The 20,604-nt window shown below is 32.0% G+C and overlaps 2 protein-coding genes across 2 annotated transcripts; both read left to right on the top strand.

Moving 5' to 3' along the window:
• The first annotated feature begins 78 nt into the window (after positions 1 to 78).
• Positions 79 to 3,668, top strand: LOC106708580. Its single transcript, XM_014500117.2, has 8 exons — positions 79 to 270; positions 775 to 948; positions 1,128 to 1,456; positions 1,656 to 1,815; positions 1,924 to 2,019; positions 2,096 to 2,194; positions 2,799 to 3,010; positions 3,440 to 3,668. Exons 1-8 carry the CDS (start codon positions 115 to 117, stop codon positions 3,666 to 3,668), a joined length of 1,455 nt encoding a protein of 484 aa, XP_014355603.2. The 5' UTR covers positions 79 to 114.
• Positions 3,669 to 5,518: 1,850 nt separating this feature from the next.
• Positions 5,519 to 15,708, top strand: LOC106708922 (proton channel OtopLc). The gene is made up of 15 exons (XM_014500524.2): positions 5,519 to 5,832; positions 6,464 to 6,637; positions 11,118 to 11,166; positions 11,413 to 11,484; positions 11,874 to 12,027; positions 12,324 to 12,429; positions 12,947 to 13,096; positions 13,183 to 13,336; positions 13,546 to 13,742; positions 13,826 to 13,985; positions 14,064 to 14,207; positions 14,354 to 14,459; positions 14,532 to 14,687; positions 14,862 to 15,111; positions 15,313 to 15,708. Exons 1-15 carry the CDS (start codon positions 5,680 to 5,682, stop codon positions 15,631 to 15,633), a joined length of 2,346 nt encoding a protein of 781 aa, XP_014356010.2. The 5' UTR covers positions 5,519 to 5,679; the 3' UTR covers positions 15,634 to 15,708.
• Positions 15,709 to 20,604: the final 4,896 nt, after the last annotated feature.

Raw genomic sequence — 20,604 nt, 5'->3', positions numbered from 1 at the left:
AATTTGAAAGAACAAGAAATGGCATCATTTTGACATAAAGCAATTTGTATATCATTTACATAATGGTGTCAAAGAATGAATAAATATACATATTAAACACTTGTACTATACAGAATGTCTTGTGGTAAAAGACCTCTGGTCAAAAATTGGGACAAGCCTAAAACTCTCAAAGTTATAAAACCATCTCGATATGAGCAAAACGAAGCCTCCGTCAAAATGCATTGGAAGAATGTTATACGAAATTTAGAAGCGTCTTACAAAGATGAACAGGTAATATACACTAAGGGATTTCAGTAACCTCTTAAATACTCTGAGTACGGTAGTAAGACACTGAATTTAAAGCGAAAATTAATATGGCATCAAAAAGAAGGAAATAAATCACTGTCACTGAAATTGGTGGGACAAAAATGAAAGACAAGGTTCTATAAATAAAGCGTGTTGCTCAAAAGAATCCTACAGACGAAAATTAACCTGGATCTAGACACTACTAAGAATCGTATTATTTTTGAGTGACATGTGATTAACCGAAATAAATAATCCACGATAACTACAATAAGTCATTGCATTTTTAAGTTGTGACGTTGTTTAGGTACTATAAAATGATGTTGTACTATAAGTACAGCTGACTCAACCAAATTACTACAAATGGTGATCTGGTAAAAAATATGTGTTACATAACACATGACATTTTCACAGCCGTAACAATTTGTTTAGATTTATTGGCTTTGGAAACCAAAAAAAAATTTCTATCTTGCTATCGTTTTGGTATTTCAGTTTTGGGAATCACAATACACAGTGGTTCGTGATTTACTGGATCCAATAATATTCCATAGAATAACAAAGATATTTAATTTACCATCGGAATCTAAGAAATATGAACCACCAGACGTCGACGTCACGCCTATACCTTCGGAACAGTTTTTTGAAAAATCAGCCACTATTTTGGAAGTAAGATAAATAATTTGCAATTTTGTCAAAACTATTATAATAATTAGTGTTTTAAAAAGCATATACATTTATACTTTTGTTCTATTAATAATTTTATATACGTATTTTATGCGAATAATATATTGAGCGAGACATAATATTATAGCTCTATAGATATTTGTCTAATTACTGTTATACAGCAACAGGCGCCACCTCGCAGTCGAATTACCTTTTCTGTAATCGACTTCCAACGATCACTTAGCGAGGGATATTCGAAGGAGCAGTCGGATCATTGGACCGAGACCACTCATAGGTCGTCTGAGTACAAAAAAATACGATCGAAATCATCTCTCAGGAGCAAAACATCAAAACTCTTAAAGACAACCTCCAAATCAACCACGAGGCTATTTCCAAAGTTTGCTTCAAAAATGAGAGTAAAGTCTAAGGACTTGAATTCACAAGCATCTACAGAGGAAACACTTCCTGAATCTGACGAAGACTTAAGAGTACATCCCAGCGAAATCGATGAGTGAGTGTTATTTAATATACTAAGAAACTCAAAAGAACAGTTAATTACTAACATTAACATACACCAACACGTGTTTACTAATTGTCGCGGGATAATGTTTGGATTTAAATTTTAGAAATAAATATTTTTTGTAAGAAACTTATGTTACTTTTTCATTTACATAATGTTTAGAAAGCTTGTGAACCAAATATGTTTGCAGCAATGTTCCGATGAAAATAAAAAATCCGCATTTCTATTTTTTATACTGTAACGAAAGTGAAGCTGACATGATCACGTGGAACTCAAAGTTCAAGCAAAAAGGCTTTGAGGTATCGGCCTCTGATCAATTTAATAAAAAAGCTGAAATTGCCACGAAGAAGGTACCGTTTGATTTATTTTAATTCGTCAAATAAACTATACAACGGTTACACTAATCACGAGTGTACTTCTTTCTTTTAGCACAAACGTAATGAATTGTTTATTTTTAGATCGCCACTGAATTTTATGAATGGTGGTCTAACCTGGGCACTGGTGAGTATAAAAGTGAAATCAAACGTCCGGAAGACATCGAAGATCTATTTCAGGTAACTCCAATATTCCAAAATCCAATATTCTTTTTAAACAAATTAAATAAAATCAATTATTTCACATATTTTATAGGTGTGGTTTGACGAGCATGCATCTAGGGGATTGGTACTTGATCCTAAAATTCTTCCTTGTGTTAATCAAAGTATTGCTGATTACGTGGGAGTTCCAAAGGTAAGATAAAATAATAAATGTATTTCTTAATTTTAATTTAATATTTATACAGTAAAATAATTTATCCTGTAATTTTACTCGCTGTATATTTCAGTTGTTTTCAAAAAACAACTAACTATTTAATTAGAAGTACAACACCCACACGATTCTAAAGAATTTTATTTTAATAAACGGTTTTAATGGAACAAAAATTTACAATCTTGTTAATAATTATTTATTTCGAATCAAGATATCGGGGAAAATTAGACTGTTTAGGCCAAACACAGTTGCTTGGTTGTAATGGTTTATTTTGGAATTAACAAAGTTGCAAAAAGACAAATTATACGGTGCGCGTATGCATCGGCAGCCGGTTGAGATTTTTTTTTTTTTTTTTTTTTTTTTTTTTTTTTTTTTTTTTTTTTTTTGGTTGTAATGGTTTATTTTCGGATTACAAAGTTGCAAAAAGACAAATTATACGGTGCGCGTATGCATCGGCAGCCGGTTGAGATTTTGAGTGACGTTTCTTCACCCGCACGCCGCTCCGCCCGCTTATAGGGTTGCCCGCATCTCGGGCGCGAACAAGACATATATTGTTTATAATAACTATTTAATTCTCTTTGTGAAGGCTTCATGTCCCAAAGCATTGAAGAGGCAGATAATGTCAGATATAATTGCGGAGAGCAGTCCGGCGCACACAACCGCCTTCGCTACCTGCCTACCGCAACATATGAAACACATTCCTCCAAAGAACAACACCAAGAAGATCTGGCAAAATGTTCAGATACCTGATGACTTAAAAACCATGTCCTGTGTTTGGTCCGAAATACAACATTTGACGTAAGTATAATTTTTAAAGTAATTATACAAATTACCGTAAGCAAAGCAATGTTTGCATTGATCATAATTTTGTGTCGAGTCAGAAAAAGCATTCGAAGCAATTTATTCTATGTGTACCGATGGGCCGATTAAATCCGTAGAATCAATCCACCAATGAGATTATTTTTTATTCTTTGGATTCAATCAGTCTATAGATTTGGCCCAATAAAATTTTTTTTTATCTATTATTTTTTGCATTTCAAACAACAGATATTCTGTTAATTACAAATTTATTTATATTTATGTTACTTTAGGATTCACTCCCTCCACATGCCCGAGTAAAAAAGAACTTTAGGATTAAGAAATACATTCATTCAAAGATCATGTGTTTATTAGTAATACATGTTTTTGATGCATTAATATTTTGATTTTTTTTCAATAATCTTTCAGTTCCACAAAGACATTCTACAACTGGTTGAAACAGAGGCCTCATATGCCGATGCCGCCTTGCCTTGAATCTCTAGACCAGTCTGGAGAAAAGAAACAGTTATTCGTTGTTCCTTCAGACTTCGTGGTGAAGGAGAAATCGTCCACATCTATTGTACAAGAATTAGCATTCCCCGTTTCCGAATTTACATTGGAATTGAAGGAAGAATTGAGCAAGATTTTGAACGAATAGTTTTTATTTTGTTAAATGATATCATTAAAATGTTTTTATTTTATTGAAGTTAACTTAGATTAAAACAATCGTGTATTTTTTAATTTTTTTTGTGTCTACACTCAGTATACTATACTATCGAATTAAGGTGAAATTGAATTTAGTAAAAACTAAGTACATCAACAAGTTGCTGATTTTTATATTATACAAACAAAATTAAAGTAAGATTTTAAACATAATTAAACAAACAACTTCTAGAAGGTGATAAATATTATGGATCAAAACAAAACAACAAAGTCCTTGGGTAATGACCGCGACTTATCATTGTAAGTTGAACACGGAAGCCCGGAACCAGTTACTGCGTGTTAATTGTTTTGTTTGATTAGTTATTATTTTTAGGACAGAAATTAATAATTTCTCATTGGATTTTAATACAGTTTCTAATTCTAAATTTATAGTGTTGATTCTTAAGTCAATAAGTAAATAGTCAATATACTTTTATAGGACAGTCAGTTTAAAGATAATACTTTAAATGTACTTAATAATTATATGGCGTATTTATATTCAAATAATATAATATCTTACTTTTCAGAATATGAAACATAAAATTTGTGGTTTAATTATATCAATACCAAAATTACAGCAAAAACATATTTTATGTACAGCCATTTTTATTTATTAAAAAATTCACAACAAATGTTTGGCTGCAAGCTGTTTTTAACTCACTTGAATGGATAAAGTAATGAAAAAATGTAACAGCCGATAACAAAAGTTTAAACTGCTCGTTTTATTGACTTTAAAATATTTAAAAATATTGTTTGAATTTATTTACAAGCTATCGTTTCGTGAATTCGAATATTATTTTTATTGTATGTAAACTGAACGCGGGAAATTCAAGATTAAATCTATCGTTAAAAAAATTATCTATGTATATCAAAGACACAATTGAATAAATAATTTACGGTTCGTCTACTCCATTTATTAATATCGCAAGAGCAAAACAAACTGTGACCGTATAAATAAATAAATGCTAATAAACTTTTATTGCCTTGAGCGCTAAAATTAGAACATCTACTTGCGAAATTAAATCCGTTAGTGCGTTTTTTGTATTTTATCTATAGATATTGTCATTAATTAGATAAGTTTTATAGCTGACGTCAATTTATAGTTCGGTTTTAAATATTTTAAATATCAGATATGTATAAAATAGATTTCACTGTTAAAATATTTGAAAGTGTACATATGTCAAAAACTAAATTCTACACTTTTCTTTGAGATCAAGTTATTGCATGGGTGGGTGTGTAATAGTTTCTAAAAAATCATACCAGTCTAGAGTGTCTCTAACCACTAAGGAATAAAAAATAGATTTTCTACTAGCATAATTATCTCATAGGCACAGTCCCTTATTTCAATTCAACCAATAACAAACATCTTTATGGAACGCCTGAAGGTTAATAGAATCTTTGTGCGCCATCCATTTGCCTTATCGAGGATGCAGATGTCTAAGAACGATAGCAAAATACTATCAGATAACTTGGGCTTTTGTTTTTTTTTTTAATAAAATGCATTTACGTGAAATTAAAAAAAGAAACTTACGACTCTTAAATTTATCAAACACGAATTAAACTAACGAATTAAACACGAAATAAAATACACAATAGTTGTAAACAAAGTACACAAACCTCTTGTTGCCGTGGATCCTAAATTTGATAGGGAGTAAACCTGTCGCCACGAATTCACGGCTATATTAAAAAAGTAGTAAACACAGGAAGAAGTGACGAATTGATTACGATAATTACAGTATTATAGATATGTCTCGTTCGATATAAAGTGATTACAGATAACAATCATTATTTTTTTAATAACACATTTGCAAGCAACAAATCGCACTTTGTGTCGTACAAAGAAACTGTTTATCGTGTTAATAATTTACAATGGCGTTGTTATATTTCGTTGCATTGAAATAAGGAAACAATATTTTAATAAATCGTTTATATTTTGGTTTAAACTAATTTTACTGTAAGATAAAATAATGGCAGACCCAAAAGTGGCTCACAAAGAAGTGATGGAAGAAATAGTGAATAGAAAGAAGTTAGGTGATAAAAAGTCTCATTCGGAAACATCGCTTCAGAATTTGGAAGACATTGACGAAAGTGTTGTTACAGACGCTGGAAAAGATCCCGGGGTAATTATTATGTAAATTTTAATTTAAATATCAAAAATAAAAATGGGGTTTAGTGTGTTTTGTAGTGTTTAAATGATTAACAAGATAACAAGTAGTTTTTACTTTATATATCTTTAATAATGGCTCTTATAGCCACATGTTACATCGTCTTTTTCCTTGGTATCATAAAAATAACTTTTCCCATACACGTTGAATTACGTAAAGATATCACATTATCAAAAATATTTTAAAACTCACGACTACTATACTATTTCGTGTGTTACAATTACACTGATATTATCATAGGTCAGATTCTGACATACATAAATCTCATTTTTAGAGACTCTACAAGCTCTACATCTAAGCATACAGACTTTGTGTACTTTATAAAATGTCTTTCTTTGTTTTCTTTTTTGTGACTGTTTAGTCACTGTTTGCCTTGAAGAGGCATTTACAGCTTCACCGGGCTTGAGGAAGCCGGGCGCAGATAGCGCTTAGCCTAAACCTCGTTTAAGAGTAACTGGGCTCGAGGCCTCCCTCAGGAGGCTCAGCTCGGACTGTTACTTCGTTATTATTACCGGATTGGGAGGCCACCGAGTTGAAAAAATGTCTTACTTTAGTATGTCACTAATAATATTATTTTCTACTTTAGGTAGTAAACAAAACACTAAATGTTGTTACAAATGAAGATGACGGTGGTGACAGGCGGCGGACGATGTCGACGCCTGGTCCGGTGTCAGGCAGCCTGCTGACGGCGACCGCAGCGCGGGCCGCTCGCCGCCGCCCGCCCCGCAGCGTCATGTACGCACCCGACCTAGAGCGCACTGTGAGTCTCTGACACTGCCTCATTTATCATCGCTTCATATTTTCTAACTAATAGTTAATAATTAAAATATCAAATGAGCCGACCAACTGTATTGACACAAATTTATTAAAGTTAACTAAGTTATCGTTGGTTTCCGAGATCAAAACCCCTATATAAAACATATTGATATCATTGTCTTGTCAAAGATATGATAGGTATGATAATTATATGTTTTAAACCAGGATTTTGGTTTCAGAAACCAACGATTAAGTAAAGTAAGTTTACTCTACTGACTCTAGGAAAGAAACTTCAAAATCGGTGACACTGATTAAGCTGTAGAAGGTAACAATGTACCAATACACAACATTGTATACCCATTTTTTCCTATTCCTATTAGTATGAAAAAATAACCTACGAATGTATGAAATACATGGTATTATTTTAATTTTTCCCGCGCACTCTGTCTCTCTCTCTGTCTCAATAAAATGAAATTATTACAGTTTCTTTCAAATAAATAATCTTCTTCTTATAACAATTTAGTTTTAAAATACATTTAAAGAGAAGTAGCACTTAATACAAGTGTTAGTGACATACTCATAGTTACATTTAACATGTATATACAACTTCAAAATAAGAACACTTTAAATTAACATGGAAAGTTCCTTTCTTGTTCGATATTTCAAGAAGAAATCATGTAAACTATTATCTTGAAGCAGCTTATCATCATACTAATGATATAGAAGTATGTGAATAGAAGTCATGTTTTTTTTTCTTTTTGTCCGCATGATAACAATGTAAAAATATTTTGCGAGTATGTTAGTATATCAATTTAATTTTCGCCTAGTGTAGTCTAAACGGTTGAACGGAAGTTGACAAGTTAGGTATCATTTGGTTCGTATTCTTTTTTGATTAAATTGTTTAGTATTTTGTGAGTCATTATAATGAATTAATTAGGTACGACTTAAAGCACGTGTAATCGTCGGGTAACGGTAGATGGATCCCAGACGAATCCGAAACTAGTCGGTATCATCACCGGTTCATATGTAAGTTAAGCCGTTCTTAAATGATTTTTCTCTCTTGATTTAATAATAAACAGTAACAGAGATTATAGGTTTATCATAAAGTAATTAGTTAATACCAAAATCGATAAAAACTACACTGTCTGGGATTATCGTGTGTTACCTAACAACTTACATAAGAAGGAAAATAATTTACTGCTGCTTAGCGAAATATACATCACATTTTTAGCATTGGACATGTGTTTTTACATGATTAGTTTTATCTAATATATAAAATTATCGTGTCACAGTTTTCGTTTCCGTACTCCTCCGAAACGGCTTGACCGATTCTCATGAAATTTTGTGAGCATATTCAGTAGGTCTGAGAATCGACCAACATCTATTTTTCATAACCCCCCCCCCATTTTTTAACTGCGCGCGGACGGAGTCGCGGGCGACAGCTAGTTATTAAATAAATGTTTTGTTTAAATAAAGTTATCCAAATAATATTTGAAATATCCATCGCAAGTATGACGGATACTCGTGTTCAGCAATCCACACTTTTAACTATTGGTCTGTCGGAGTGATTATCATTGAATAGTATTCAAAGATATTGAGTCTTGCATCATGTATTACTAGAACTTGCTCAAATATGTTAGGAATCCTAAATTTTATTTAGTTATTCATCTTCTCATGTAAACAGAAATTTAGTATATGTGTGATAAGTGTGCATGATATTGTAATACTATTGCAGGCATTTCCCCGCATCAACATAGTCTGATAAGTGAATTAGTTTATATCTTTTAAAATTTGCACATAAAAGGATTTACACATAGCTCTTATCATACATCATATCAATACTGACTTATTTTGGGAAATACTTAACGTAAAGTAATTTTCACTAAATTAGATATTGCTTTACAAAACGTATTTTCCTCAATAAAAATATAAGTAGATAAACATATTCATTTATTTACTTAATATTTATATATTATACGTATTATGTATTATAAAAAATAAGCAAAATATGTTATATAATATACCGCTGGCTGCGGAATCCCATGACTCAAGCAACCATTGGTCAGGGCCGCATAGACAGGAACCTCCTTACTATGCGCGTGGTTTCTAAAATAACTGTCTACGTAATTTTACTTTTATTAGATTTTCCACACAATGACAATTAACCAAACAAATACACGAATCTCGGTTTCTTAAATTAATTGGCAACGATTTTTGTGTTATTTTCTTTTAATAAAGTAGAATAAATTGTTTAATTAATTATTCTAGTACTACCATATTAAAAAAAAAGAAAGAAATTAAATACAAAAGTTTTGTCGTATAATTAGTCAGTCAGCGTTTAGAAATGTATGTGATAAATATCACGTGATATTTATTTTTTATTTTATTGTCCAACAAACTGATATTCTTTATCATACAAATTGAATTAATTTTTCGCAAATTAAATATTAAACGGAAAAATTCTTATGAATCAAATTATCATCTAAACCTAATAAATCATGATTAGGTTATCAATAAATCCACCTAAAGATAAATTAAACGCGTAATAACTAATCTGCTATAAAGTAAATTACGTAAGCACCGTTAGAGTATAATTTAAAAAGTACTGATCAAATCTCTTAAAGGACTGTTAATAGTCTGTTCACCAACTTTGTGTACTCAAGGAAATAAATTAGTAATCATTTAGGATTGATTATTACTCTGAATACAAAGTGGTGGTTAAGATGTTTTTAACTGTGATTTTTCACTGTCGGAACACCTGTACTATAGTCATAACCTTTTATTAACTTTATTCATTAATTGTTTCTTTTAAAATTATTCACATTATTTTTCATTCGAATTTTCAAAAATTTAAATGTTTTTCTTAAAAGTATCTCAGAACCACAACCTCGTCTCTACAGTGCAAGAGAAACTTTGAGTTTTTGATAAGCCCACCAATAATATTTGTGACAAGCTGCTTTGCCAAGCTTTCAAAGTAAATTTATTTTAAGCTCCGACCGTAGTTTAAACAACGAATTCGTATATATGGGCGCAATGGGTTGTAATGATTTTTGCATTCGAAACAAGTGGATACGACTAAATTATTTAATTAAAACAAAACTCTAAATTTATCTACTAAATTTTGAAACTACAATAGCGATATTCTATTGGGAAATTCAATGTTAGTTAAAAATTGTTTTGAGTAACTATTACTTCCGTTCACTTACATTTCAAATTATCAGTATGATAAATTAATTTTTTGATTAATCGTAAGCTAATCGGTCTATAAGGTCAATAATTTATCAAGGCCAATTATTACTGGCTCGACGGTAATCAAACTAGTTTTTAATTAAAATATGGTTAGATTTTAGACAAGATTATTAATGTGATTTGCATACACGAAATGCTGTCTATCTTCTTAAATGATTTCCCTCGCAATATCTTAGCTTATCAAACTTAGACATTTTGTACTAAATAGTATACAGAATTTTAAATCCCTTGTTACAAAAATAAAATGACAAAAAGCTATGTTGTTAAGGGCCAGTACAGTTCCATAGTAGCGAGCGGACATGGGGCCTGTTTGTGAGGCGGGTCACTCTCGCGCAGCCAACTGTAAACCTTTTGAGTCCAGTCGGCCGCGAGCCACCCTCACCCCCTCGCGCGCCCATCCACCTCCTGTAAATACCGACAGCCGTGCCGCCCCAACGCCTCACCTAATGAAAATTCGATCTCTTTATTTTTATATTCCCATACGTTGACTGCTAACTCATCGCTTAACCAAGTTAATAGAAACATTTATTGGTGTCACTCGAATGCGATAAGAGCGGGGAATTACACGATGTTTGTGATTTGATTTCCTTGACGAAATTGAAAATACGTTAAATATTATCGATTATCTGGAACTAGCATTAATGATTCATAGAAACGCTATTTACAGACCTTAGTACAAACTGTAGTTGTAGAGACATACTTACAGTACAGTAGGAGGCGACATGGTAAATCTTCTTAACTATCAGCACTTGAATACAAAATTACACTGTGTAATCACTTTTTAACTTAAATCGAAAACAAAGTTGTTTAATTTTACCTTCAATATCGTCACTGTGAAGTATTTTGTGATGGACATTACTTTGAATATTTAAAAACATCCTATCCACACTATCAAAGGGACCAATTTTGAACCTTGAGTTCTCTTGATAGGTCATATAATGGAACAAAGTATTCATTGTATGATATGATAGTTCCAGAATAATAATGCATATTTTTCTGTGAACGCTAGCCAAAAATTTGTAGCATGGGAACGCGAAACAACGTAATGGGATTATTGTAAAATACTGGCCGGCTTCGATCGAGAGAAACAAGTAACTAATGAAGTTATTAATCCGTTTTTATACGGCTTTCCATGCCAAGAGATTTGTAGCTCGTTGTTAGGTTCTCTGAATTATTAAAAAAATTGTCCCTGATTTTTATTTATTATTTAAATATGCCAATTTATATGTTTTCAGGATTCTACCAGTAAGAGAGATGACGATTCGATTTTAGGAACACCAATAGGTAATATTAATTTACTTGTCAAAAATCACAACATTTAAACGCATTGAATAACAGAAAATTATTAAATGCCGTCCGCTTTCCATACGGTAATAAGGTTCCATAAAGTTAAAATGACTAAACAAATTTTTACTTAATAATATTTTGTAATTTGTCAAATTAAAAGAGAGATAGTGTTCGCCCTTGGTATTAATCTAAATCGCATTCTTCAACTGCCTTATCACTTAATTATTTATCGTACATTTCCAGGAGAAAGAAATAGTGCTAGTCCAGTATTATATAATGGCAATATACGTAATAATGGAGATGTAAAATCTTTAAGTAAGTATTAAAATAAAAAATAATTTTACTATGTTTTATTAAAACATAATTAACACATATAGTCAATTTAAAAGTAATTATTATAATTAGTACGACGCATTTAAAATTAAAGTTCACCCGAAACCTTCCGTAAAAAAGTATCTTAATAACAATAACGGCACAGGGACAATGATTGCGGCACTGTTAGTAATCCTGTGTAAAGTTATTACCATAATGTATACAAAATATGTTATAACTGTGTACAATGTAATATCATTTGTTATAGTCCTATTATTTAGACCGCAATCATCATTCTCGGTTAAATATTTAAAAAAAATTTTAACGTCCTCTACACAAGTTAACACTTATGATGGAATTATATTGATAACCTTTATGTAAGTATATTTCAGGTAGCTATCGTGTATACAACACGCTTAATGACGTGCGCGGTGGCACAACCCCTAGAAAACGCTCCGTGACCACAATGGACGCGCAGTCTCTGCGATCGTTGGACACCCAGGCACCACCTCCCACCAGTCCAGAAGATAATAAACGACTAACATTGTAAGTATAAACACTAAAACTATGACTTTATAAATTATGACGATCTCAAGTGAAAAGGATGACTAAAGCAATTAACTCAGATATAACGTGAAATAAAGCCGACTAGATAGGGGAACACCAAACATCAAACATGTATTTCGTTGGTATTCAAAGAAGTAGTAAAAAAAAATAAGTACCTATAGTTACTTCCCTCACCTAAATCAAGTTAAAATATTAACTAACATCTTTGTGTTAGCCTTTATTTAACTTAAGTAAGTCGCATATTATTACTTTTAATTTTTCTTTTTATATTACAGAAAATATATGACATTAATATTGAGCGGCATGTACGCTATATTGCTGGTGACATTGGGTGTTATTTTCAACCTCGCTGATCCTTTTGTGGATATGCATTTAGCTACGGTAAAATTAATATCTTTTAATATTAACCACCGCACCCACAGTTAAAGTGGTCACTTACGGGGAGTCCCTAGTTAATAAATATTTTCATTTTATTAATACGTGAAGTGCAAACTTTGTTCCCTTTTTTGCGAAAATCGAACACATGTACGTGAAATTTGTTCTAGTTAAAGTTAAGGTAGAGATTTTTTTTTAATACAAACTCTTTGATTATAGAGATTTGATAAAAGGACCTATTTAAAGTTCGAACTAGGTTTAGTAAATACTCACTGTCGCCCGCGACTCCGTCCGCACGAAATTAAAAACAAAAACTTAATTAGTAGCATATGTATTCTTCCAAACTGTGATTTACACCTATGCTAAATTTCAACGAAGTCAATGCAGGCGTTCTGGAGATACCTTCTAACAAGCATCCATTCATACATCCAAACATTCTCATTAATAAGTAGTTAGATGTAAAAATTGTCCTAGTAGATTTGCTCAATTCCAACATAATTTATTTTTAAAATATTCTTTTCAGATATACTCATTAGTTTTAACTGGCGTTGGATTCTTATACGTGATGTATTTACTATTCGATATTGCTAGATACAAAGGCAACGCGCTAAAGAATCAAAAAGCCAAAGAAATACACGAAGAGAAACTTTCTGAATATTATAGGAAACGAGAAGTAAGTATTGTAAAATGGTTGAGCTTAAAAAAATAATTCATTAAATTTTAGTGTTTGTTGATAAAAAAATTTTTCATTTATTTAAGGAAGAGTTCGGACCAATTGTAGCGGGGGATCGCACACCCGATAGTTACCGATCACTAAAAATACCATCTGCATTGCTCGTGTCACTGAAACACGACTATTGCTTCAGCCAGGGCCGGCACTCGGGGAGTTTTTACCTTAAATTGGGAGCTGCCGGTATACTGTTGTTATTTTTTAACTCTCAATGTAGAAACGATGAACTGATACTTTTCATTGCTAAAATTTACTTTACTGTAATTGCCACACAGCTAATCTAGTAGTCATTTACTATGTGGACAAACAAAATTGAAATTTTCACCACGTTAACATAGAATTTTTCTGCATTTCTTTTAATGTTACTTTAATATTCAATGTAAAACTTGCAGGTTTCGCCCTCGGACATCTTGTGCATTCTGTTCTGTTGATCACTTTACAAGCTAACTATTATCTTGACGACAACATTAATAATCAAGACTGCGTAGACGTATTGCGATTAGTTCTTGACGTCGTGAATCCATTGTATTCCTTCGTTCAACTATATTTTATTTTTAAATATTCCAACGTGATCATTTTGCGAGGGCAGGTGAGAAAGAACTTATCTTCATTACGCTAATTTATTGCTCGCTTCCTGGCACTCTATTGCAATACATATTTCAATTTTTCCAGGGTTTGGCGCATTTCGGATTCATGCATATGATTGGGAGCAGTCTATGTTTTTGGATTGCGACCATTGTTCGAGAAACTGTGTTGGCGTTGACACTTTATGCGAATTCGAAATATGGAAATAGAACAAACGGTTATGAAGCCGAAATTAATTTAGATCCAGGTTTTTAAACTGTTTTTAAACAATACCTTTTTCTATTGTAACCTCTAAAAGATACTAAAAAATCTTTTTTTTTTTCAGTGTTTACATCAGCTGAAAGTCGAATATTTGATATCAGTAATCTGTACAACGAACACTGCCAAGGGTCCGGCGCTATATCTTCTGTATTTGAAAGTGTATCACCATATTTGTACCCATTTAGTGTTGAATTCAATATTCTTATAGGTGATTATATAATTTTATTATTTACTTTACAATTACATATTATCTATAGTACTATAAGTTGCTATTCAGCTTTTTTTTTTCAAAATATAAATATTGATAGCACAATCGCATTCGTTTAAAATTATTATTTTGATTTAATGTTTTAGTTGCGGTATACTACATAATTTGGAGTAATGTTGGTCATTGTGAGAATGCAGACGGAGACAAAAGTGAATCGAATTCAAGCTTAGGCGAGAACTACTCAATATGCAAGTTAGTATATCTTATGTAAACTGTTTAATATGTGAATGTATTTTTTGCACACTAAAAATGTTTCTGTTTCAGAATACCAACTGCAAATGAAGAGAATGATTACACTAGCAATATGGTTATTTATGCAGACTGCCATGCTTCGAACCGAGGACTTTTTGTAGGGTTAATCATAATTGTAATTGTTTTGGGAATGCTCATTGTTGGTTTCGTCTTCAGCAGTGTTGGCGAGTAAGTTTTTTTTAATAATTTTCTATTATTATTTAAGTACTTGATTGGTATAATTTGCAATTAAATTGGGATTTTTGATTAAATGTTTTTACAAAAAAAGTGTTTAAGAGAACACCAATTGTCTATACTTGTATGAACGAGAAACATTTTTGAGAAAAAAAAATTAAATTACAGTAATTTCCTGGAAGTGGGTTACCTTCTTAACTACTGCACGAAGCTGGGCCTGCACGTGATAATGCTGTTCGCCGCCGTCATAGCTTACAATCAAACGATCAAGCTTGACATAAACGAACATCCAATCTCCTTGCTAGACGATGTTCTGCTATTCATATGTCTGCCAGCTTTTTTCCTAGAGTCCGTGCTGTCACTGGCCGCTACTGTGTCAGTACAAAACATTATTAAATCCGTCGATTTCGTAGTAATGGTAAGTTTACTAGTCCACAAAACATTAGCAACAAATAAGTTTTATTCTAATCTGTACTTTTGGGTTTATAAAAAAAATCTTTAAGAAACCTATGACAAACTAAGCCTTTAACGTTTGCATAAATTGGTGTCGTTCTCTAATGAATATCTATTGGTTTTAATATGGTCTGACTATTTATTAAGAAATTGTATATTCTTTCAGGTGGTACAAGTGATCATACAGACATTCTTGTTAGTGGACGGTCTTCGCCGCTGCAGTAATAGCAGAAAGCTGCGAAGAACGAAGCCGGGCCGAGAGCTAATGATGTTTATGATCATCGCCAACGTAGCAATGTGGCTACACTACTCATTTTCTTATAAATCACCAGATAGTTTGGACGAAAGATACGAGTTCTATGGTAAAATACTATGGAGTATCCTCGGACATATATCTCTACCACTAATTATGTTTTACCGATTCCACTCCAGCGTTTGTTTTGCTGATATATGGAATTCTGCATACAAACCTGGTTCGGACCATTAAAACTGCAGTGGAAGTATTAGTAAATTGTATACGATAAAGAGTAACATAAATTTAAAAACTATATCTAATAATAATAAACTACTATACTATATAAACTATATCTAATAAATGATAATCAATGAATTAAATTTGAGTTTAAATGAACTTAAACCTATGTGTTGACTCCTTTAATATCTGGCAAGTGAATATCAATGCTCCTGTAGCGGTTATGGATGTAGCCCTCATTGCTGATAGCGTAAAAATATTTTATATTCGATTCATAACAACAAATAACAAGTGTAAGAATAGATAGGACTATATTTACGAAAAAAATTAGAAATGAAGTCCAAGAACCTAGGTTTGTAACAAAATTTGACTTAGCTTCTTGAAGTAAAATTTATAATAAATCTTTTTTTTTAAATTTTTGCGCTTTTTTTCCTGCACTCTGACTGCTTATCGAAATGTAATATGTAAAAGGGAGACTAACATTGTTGCATTGTCTGTTCTCTGTCCTCTTCTCTAGTGTCTTCTCTATCGTCTTCTCTGTTCTCTTCTCTGTTCTCTTCTCTGTTCTCTTCTCTATTCTCTTCTCTGTTCTCTTCTCTGTTCTCTTCTCTGTTCTCTGTTCTGTTCTGTTCTGTTCTATTTTATTTTGTTTAATTTATTTCTCAGTTAACGCCAATTCTGCGACCGCGAAGTAAGAAAAGTTTAGCGACATTAAAATATTTATATCTCAGATGAAATTTAACGTTCAGAAAAGACTTTTACTTGATCTTTAATTAAATAATTTGTAGTACAAACAATCGTGATTAAAATTCATATACAATATCAGAAATCATTCAGCATGCAATTGCTACAGTGATGTTATAATAAAACTACAATAGTTAATACTAACTTATTACCTTAAATAAGTATAAAACATAGTTAACAAATGTGATTAACACTGTTGATAATGTCAACATTAATGTACATGACATGGTTACATGTACGTGCACGCAGCTCGGCTACAAAGCAATATCAATGCATCGCCTTAGCCGACGGAGTCGGAGAGGCAGTGAATTAATTTCCCTCCCTGTAATGCAATTACCCAATATTAGGTTAAGTACTCGGACGGTCCAGGGGCAGACCGCACTTAGCTCCGCGACCTCACACACAAACTAGTTACCTCCTCGGGTCATCATGCACCGCATTTACTAAACATGTTTACAGCCACTAGGTTTTGTTGCGACAAAATCTTATGATGTACAACATAGATATCTTTAATATAATTCAATTCAAATTCTAGTCTTTCATTTGTGATATTATAGCAAAATTCATAGCAAAAATTTAAGCAAAGAAGTAATCAAATAAATATCATTAAGAATAAATTGAATAAATTGAAAACCACAGTTACTTAAAATTAAATGAACAAACGCAAATGTTAGTTTTGTCAACTTCAAAACATTGCAAATGAATGTAAGCTGCGGCCCGGCTCAACGACACACGGATATGCGCTCCGCTGACCATTGTCACTGTTATCTAATTGTTTCCGATCTTCCCTAAATAACCTAAAGCAGTTGAATTGGCGATATTTAAACAGGTGAATGGCATCTTATAGAAATGTCAATTCCCGAATAATTGTGCCTTTTGTGACCAAATATGTATGTAAAAAAGAGATATGTAAAATTAAATTTCTTTCCAAATCCACGTGGACAGATATTTTATCATTTTTATGTAAAATGTCATCTAAAATATACTGTTCTTAATGTATTTATCTCTTAATTTTAAGCTAACTCTTATCTCATGTAAAGTAATGGGATGTTAATTGAAAAAGTGAAAAAATAATAACAACAAATACCAACAAAAGCACTGTATAAGTTTTGTAACCATCAGATGTGATTGCTCTCGCCCATAAAATAAAAAGAGATATGAAATGAGAGACAAAGGAGTATATATTAACAGAACTATTACTATTCTTTTTGGCTATTAAAATCAATTATTTTTGTATATAATCCAAGGCACATTTTATCGGCGAGGCGTTTATTGTGTTAATAATAAAAACGCATCAATTTCAGTATTGAAGCTCTGGTGACCATAGTCCATTAGCGTGTCATTATAAAATGAATATCCTTTTTGTTTTTCACAAAAACACTTTAACTGCATACAATAATTGCATCATGAAAGCCTCTTCGTACTTACTAATTAGTTGGGCGTAGAGTTTGTAAAGCTGAAACTTAATTGGATACCTTTTAACGTTAATTAAAATAAATCGAACATGTATGAGAATAACTATAATACTTAATTTAAATGCTTTTAAAGAAAATTATTTTATTTTAAACATTCTCCGTGTTATTATGTTCTACAAGAATATTATCCCAATACTAACCAAATGTGAAATTAAAATAAATAAAGAATATTCGACATTTTCCTAAAATTACATTCCACTCTTGTCATGGTTGCTCGAGATCCTGGTTATAAGCTTTTATTTAACTTCTTACTTCGTTTGTCAGTTCGTAGGAGGAAATCTTTAAGCTTACAAACTTTTTCATCTCCTATTAATTTAAAACTCTGATAGTATGAAATTAATTTTATAACTCAAATATTACCTACGACATAAGTTCATCTTTTTTACTTAATTTAAAAACTAAATAGAATAAAACGTAACGCAAGGTACTTAAATTTAGAGCAGTAATACTTACCCTCTAATTATAGAACTTAAGGTTTACTTATGGTGGACTTAAAGTTACTCAATAGAAAGTAGCAAAAATTGTGACGTAGCATTTTCACATGTGATCAATGCCCCTTGTAATAAAAATAGCTTTAATTTGGGTACACATCGGTTAAAAAAATAACAATAATACTGTTATAAATATGAAGCGCAAAGCGTGTTTTATGAGCATTTATCAGAGCAGAATAGATTATGGTCACGCTTGAGATGAGGTCAGGCGCTCGCGCAGGCCGGAAGGGCGCGACGCGACGCCGCACCGGAAACGTCCTCGCGACCCGTGACATACGCGCATACGCGCTTTGTTTATCAACTACGACACACGTATAACAGCCTTTTTTAATGTTTTATAAATTGAACATAAATTTCACTTAAATTTAGATATGTGAGCACCATTTTATGTCCAAATTTGTGTTAGAAACTAATAAAAAACGTAACTCGAAGTATTAAAAGCGCAATCAATGTTATTATGTAGAAACAGTGAAATGCTAGTGTGAGCAGAAGTACCCTCAAGCTTAGCGATTGACGTTAAAGGCCAATCTCCCCCTCTCGAGGAAGGTAAGTGATTCACTTGTCACTTTGTTGTTTTTCCCTTGTTACTACATTTATTCACATCAACTACATTTTCTATATATTGTGGACCAAATTGCTTATTGAATTTGCGGAGAAAAATGTTTTAGATTTTTCGTAACAAATCCAATATGTCACCCGTTTCATATAAAATAAAGTCCACTGTAGGATAAATTGTAGGAAATCTTGCGGGAAAATCTTCTCTTGACCGATTTGTAAACCTTTAAAAAGTAAGAAGGATAAAACAAAATATATTTTTCTTTGCACATATATATCGATAAAAATATGTTTCAAAGAAATTTAAGTTTGAATAAAGGTAATGTACTTTTTCGGTGATATTATATTAACTAGTTCAAGACAGATTTTTCTATTCCAAAATTTCATCTACGTGTAAAGGTTAAGGGAAATTTTGGTAGCATTTGAACCATTATTATTACTTATAATCAACTAGCTGTGCCCGCGACTTCGTCCGCGTGAAATACTATTTTGGGTAGCATTTTTTTTTGAGCTAATTATTTTATTTAACCAACGTGCTATGCTTTGACGTATGTAGAAGAACATAGAAAGAGGTGTGCCTGGACCGCGCCAAATGTAGGTCCTGGGTCTCTGCCTACCCCTCTGGGTTACGGGTCGAGAATTATGTTGTTGTTGTTTTTTGGAACGAAGTTCCTTATCGCGCGTTGTGAAAGGGGGCTAGACGGAAAAAATTCTTACGAAAAGTTGTCACGACACTTTTAACGTCTACTTCACCATGGCAACGACGTGACAATATATAACGAAAATTCATAGAAATAAAATGTACTTCTTGTGAAGACTTAAGTTTTTTATTCATAGAATAAACATTGGTTCCTTCACTAATTAATCGAAAGGAACTTCGTTCCATCCGGGTGTCCCTTGACACCTCTCAAGTTTTTTTACTTAAACTTATAAAAAATGCCAAAAAATATTAAAATTACAAAATATTCACATAAACATCTTCCCATACAAACTTTCATCCCCTATTCCGTTTTGTTACATTGCAACCTTGAGGGTAAAACTTTTACAAATTTCAAATGTCATATTTATTTATATCAAATCAGCAGCCTAAAAAATAAGTTTAAAGCTTCTAACTGTGAAAATGACGATACTTTCATACAAATTTCCACCCTCACTTTCAGCCTCTTATAACCCTTTTTTCGCGTTAAAAAGTAGGCTTTGTCCTTCCTCAGGCTCTAGACTAAATATTGGTAAGGGTAACATCAAAACATATTAAACAAAACATTCACCAAAACCTTACATATTGCCTAACAAAATTTCATCCCCTATTGTTATTTAGCACCCTTGGGGGCAAAATTTTTACAAAAATTTAATTTCCTATTTAGAATTTCCTAATATAGAAATTAGCAACCTCAAAAATAAGTTTCAAGCTTCTAACTGTAAAAATGACGATACTTTCATACAATTTTCCACCCTAACTTTCAACCCCTTACAAACCCTTTTTCGCGTTGTAAAGTAGTCTTTATCCTTTCTCGGGCTCTAAACTAAATATTTGTAACGGTAACAGCAAAACATATTGAACAAAACATTCAACAAAATCTAAAATATTCCCAAACAAAATTTCATCCCTAATTGTTATTTAGCACCCTTAAGAGTAAACTTTTTTCAAATATTGAACATTAATTTCTTTATATCAAATTAGCAGCCTCAAAAATAAGTTTCAAGCTTCTAACTGTAAAAGA

The sequence above is a fragment of the Papilio machaon genome, chromosome 5 (genome assembly GCF_912999745.1).
Source record: "Papilio machaon chromosome 5, ilPapMach1.1, whole genome shotgun sequence".
Classification (NCBI taxonomy): Eukaryota; Metazoa; Arthropoda; class Insecta; order Lepidoptera; family Papilionidae; genus Papilio; species Papilio machaon.
This window is presented reverse-complemented; position numbering and strand designations above follow the sequence as displayed.

Coding starts and splice junctions, on each gene's coding strand:
- LOC106708580 (XM_014500117.2), top strand. CDS start 115: ATGTCTTGTGGTAAAAGACCTCTGGTCAAAAATTGGGACAAGCCTAAA. Junction 271..774: donor CGTCTTACAAAGATGAACAG/GTAATATACACT, acceptor TTGGTATTTCAG/TTTTGGGAATCACAATACAC. Junction 2,020..2,095: donor ACATCGAAGATCTATTTCAG/GTAACTCCAATA, acceptor CATATTTTATAG/GTGTGGTTTGACGAGCATGC.
- LOC106708922 (XM_014500524.2), top strand. CDS start 5,680: ATGGCAGACCCAAAAGTGGCTCACAAAGAAGTGATGGAAGAAATAGTG. Junction 14,460..14,531: donor GAGAACTACTCAATATGCAA/GTTAGTATATCT, acceptor TTTCTGTTTCAG/AATACCAACTGCAAATGAAG. Junction 14,688..14,861: donor GTCTTCAGCAGTGTTGGCGA/GTAAGTTTTTTT, acceptor ATTAAATTACAG/TAATTTCCTGGAAGTGGGTT.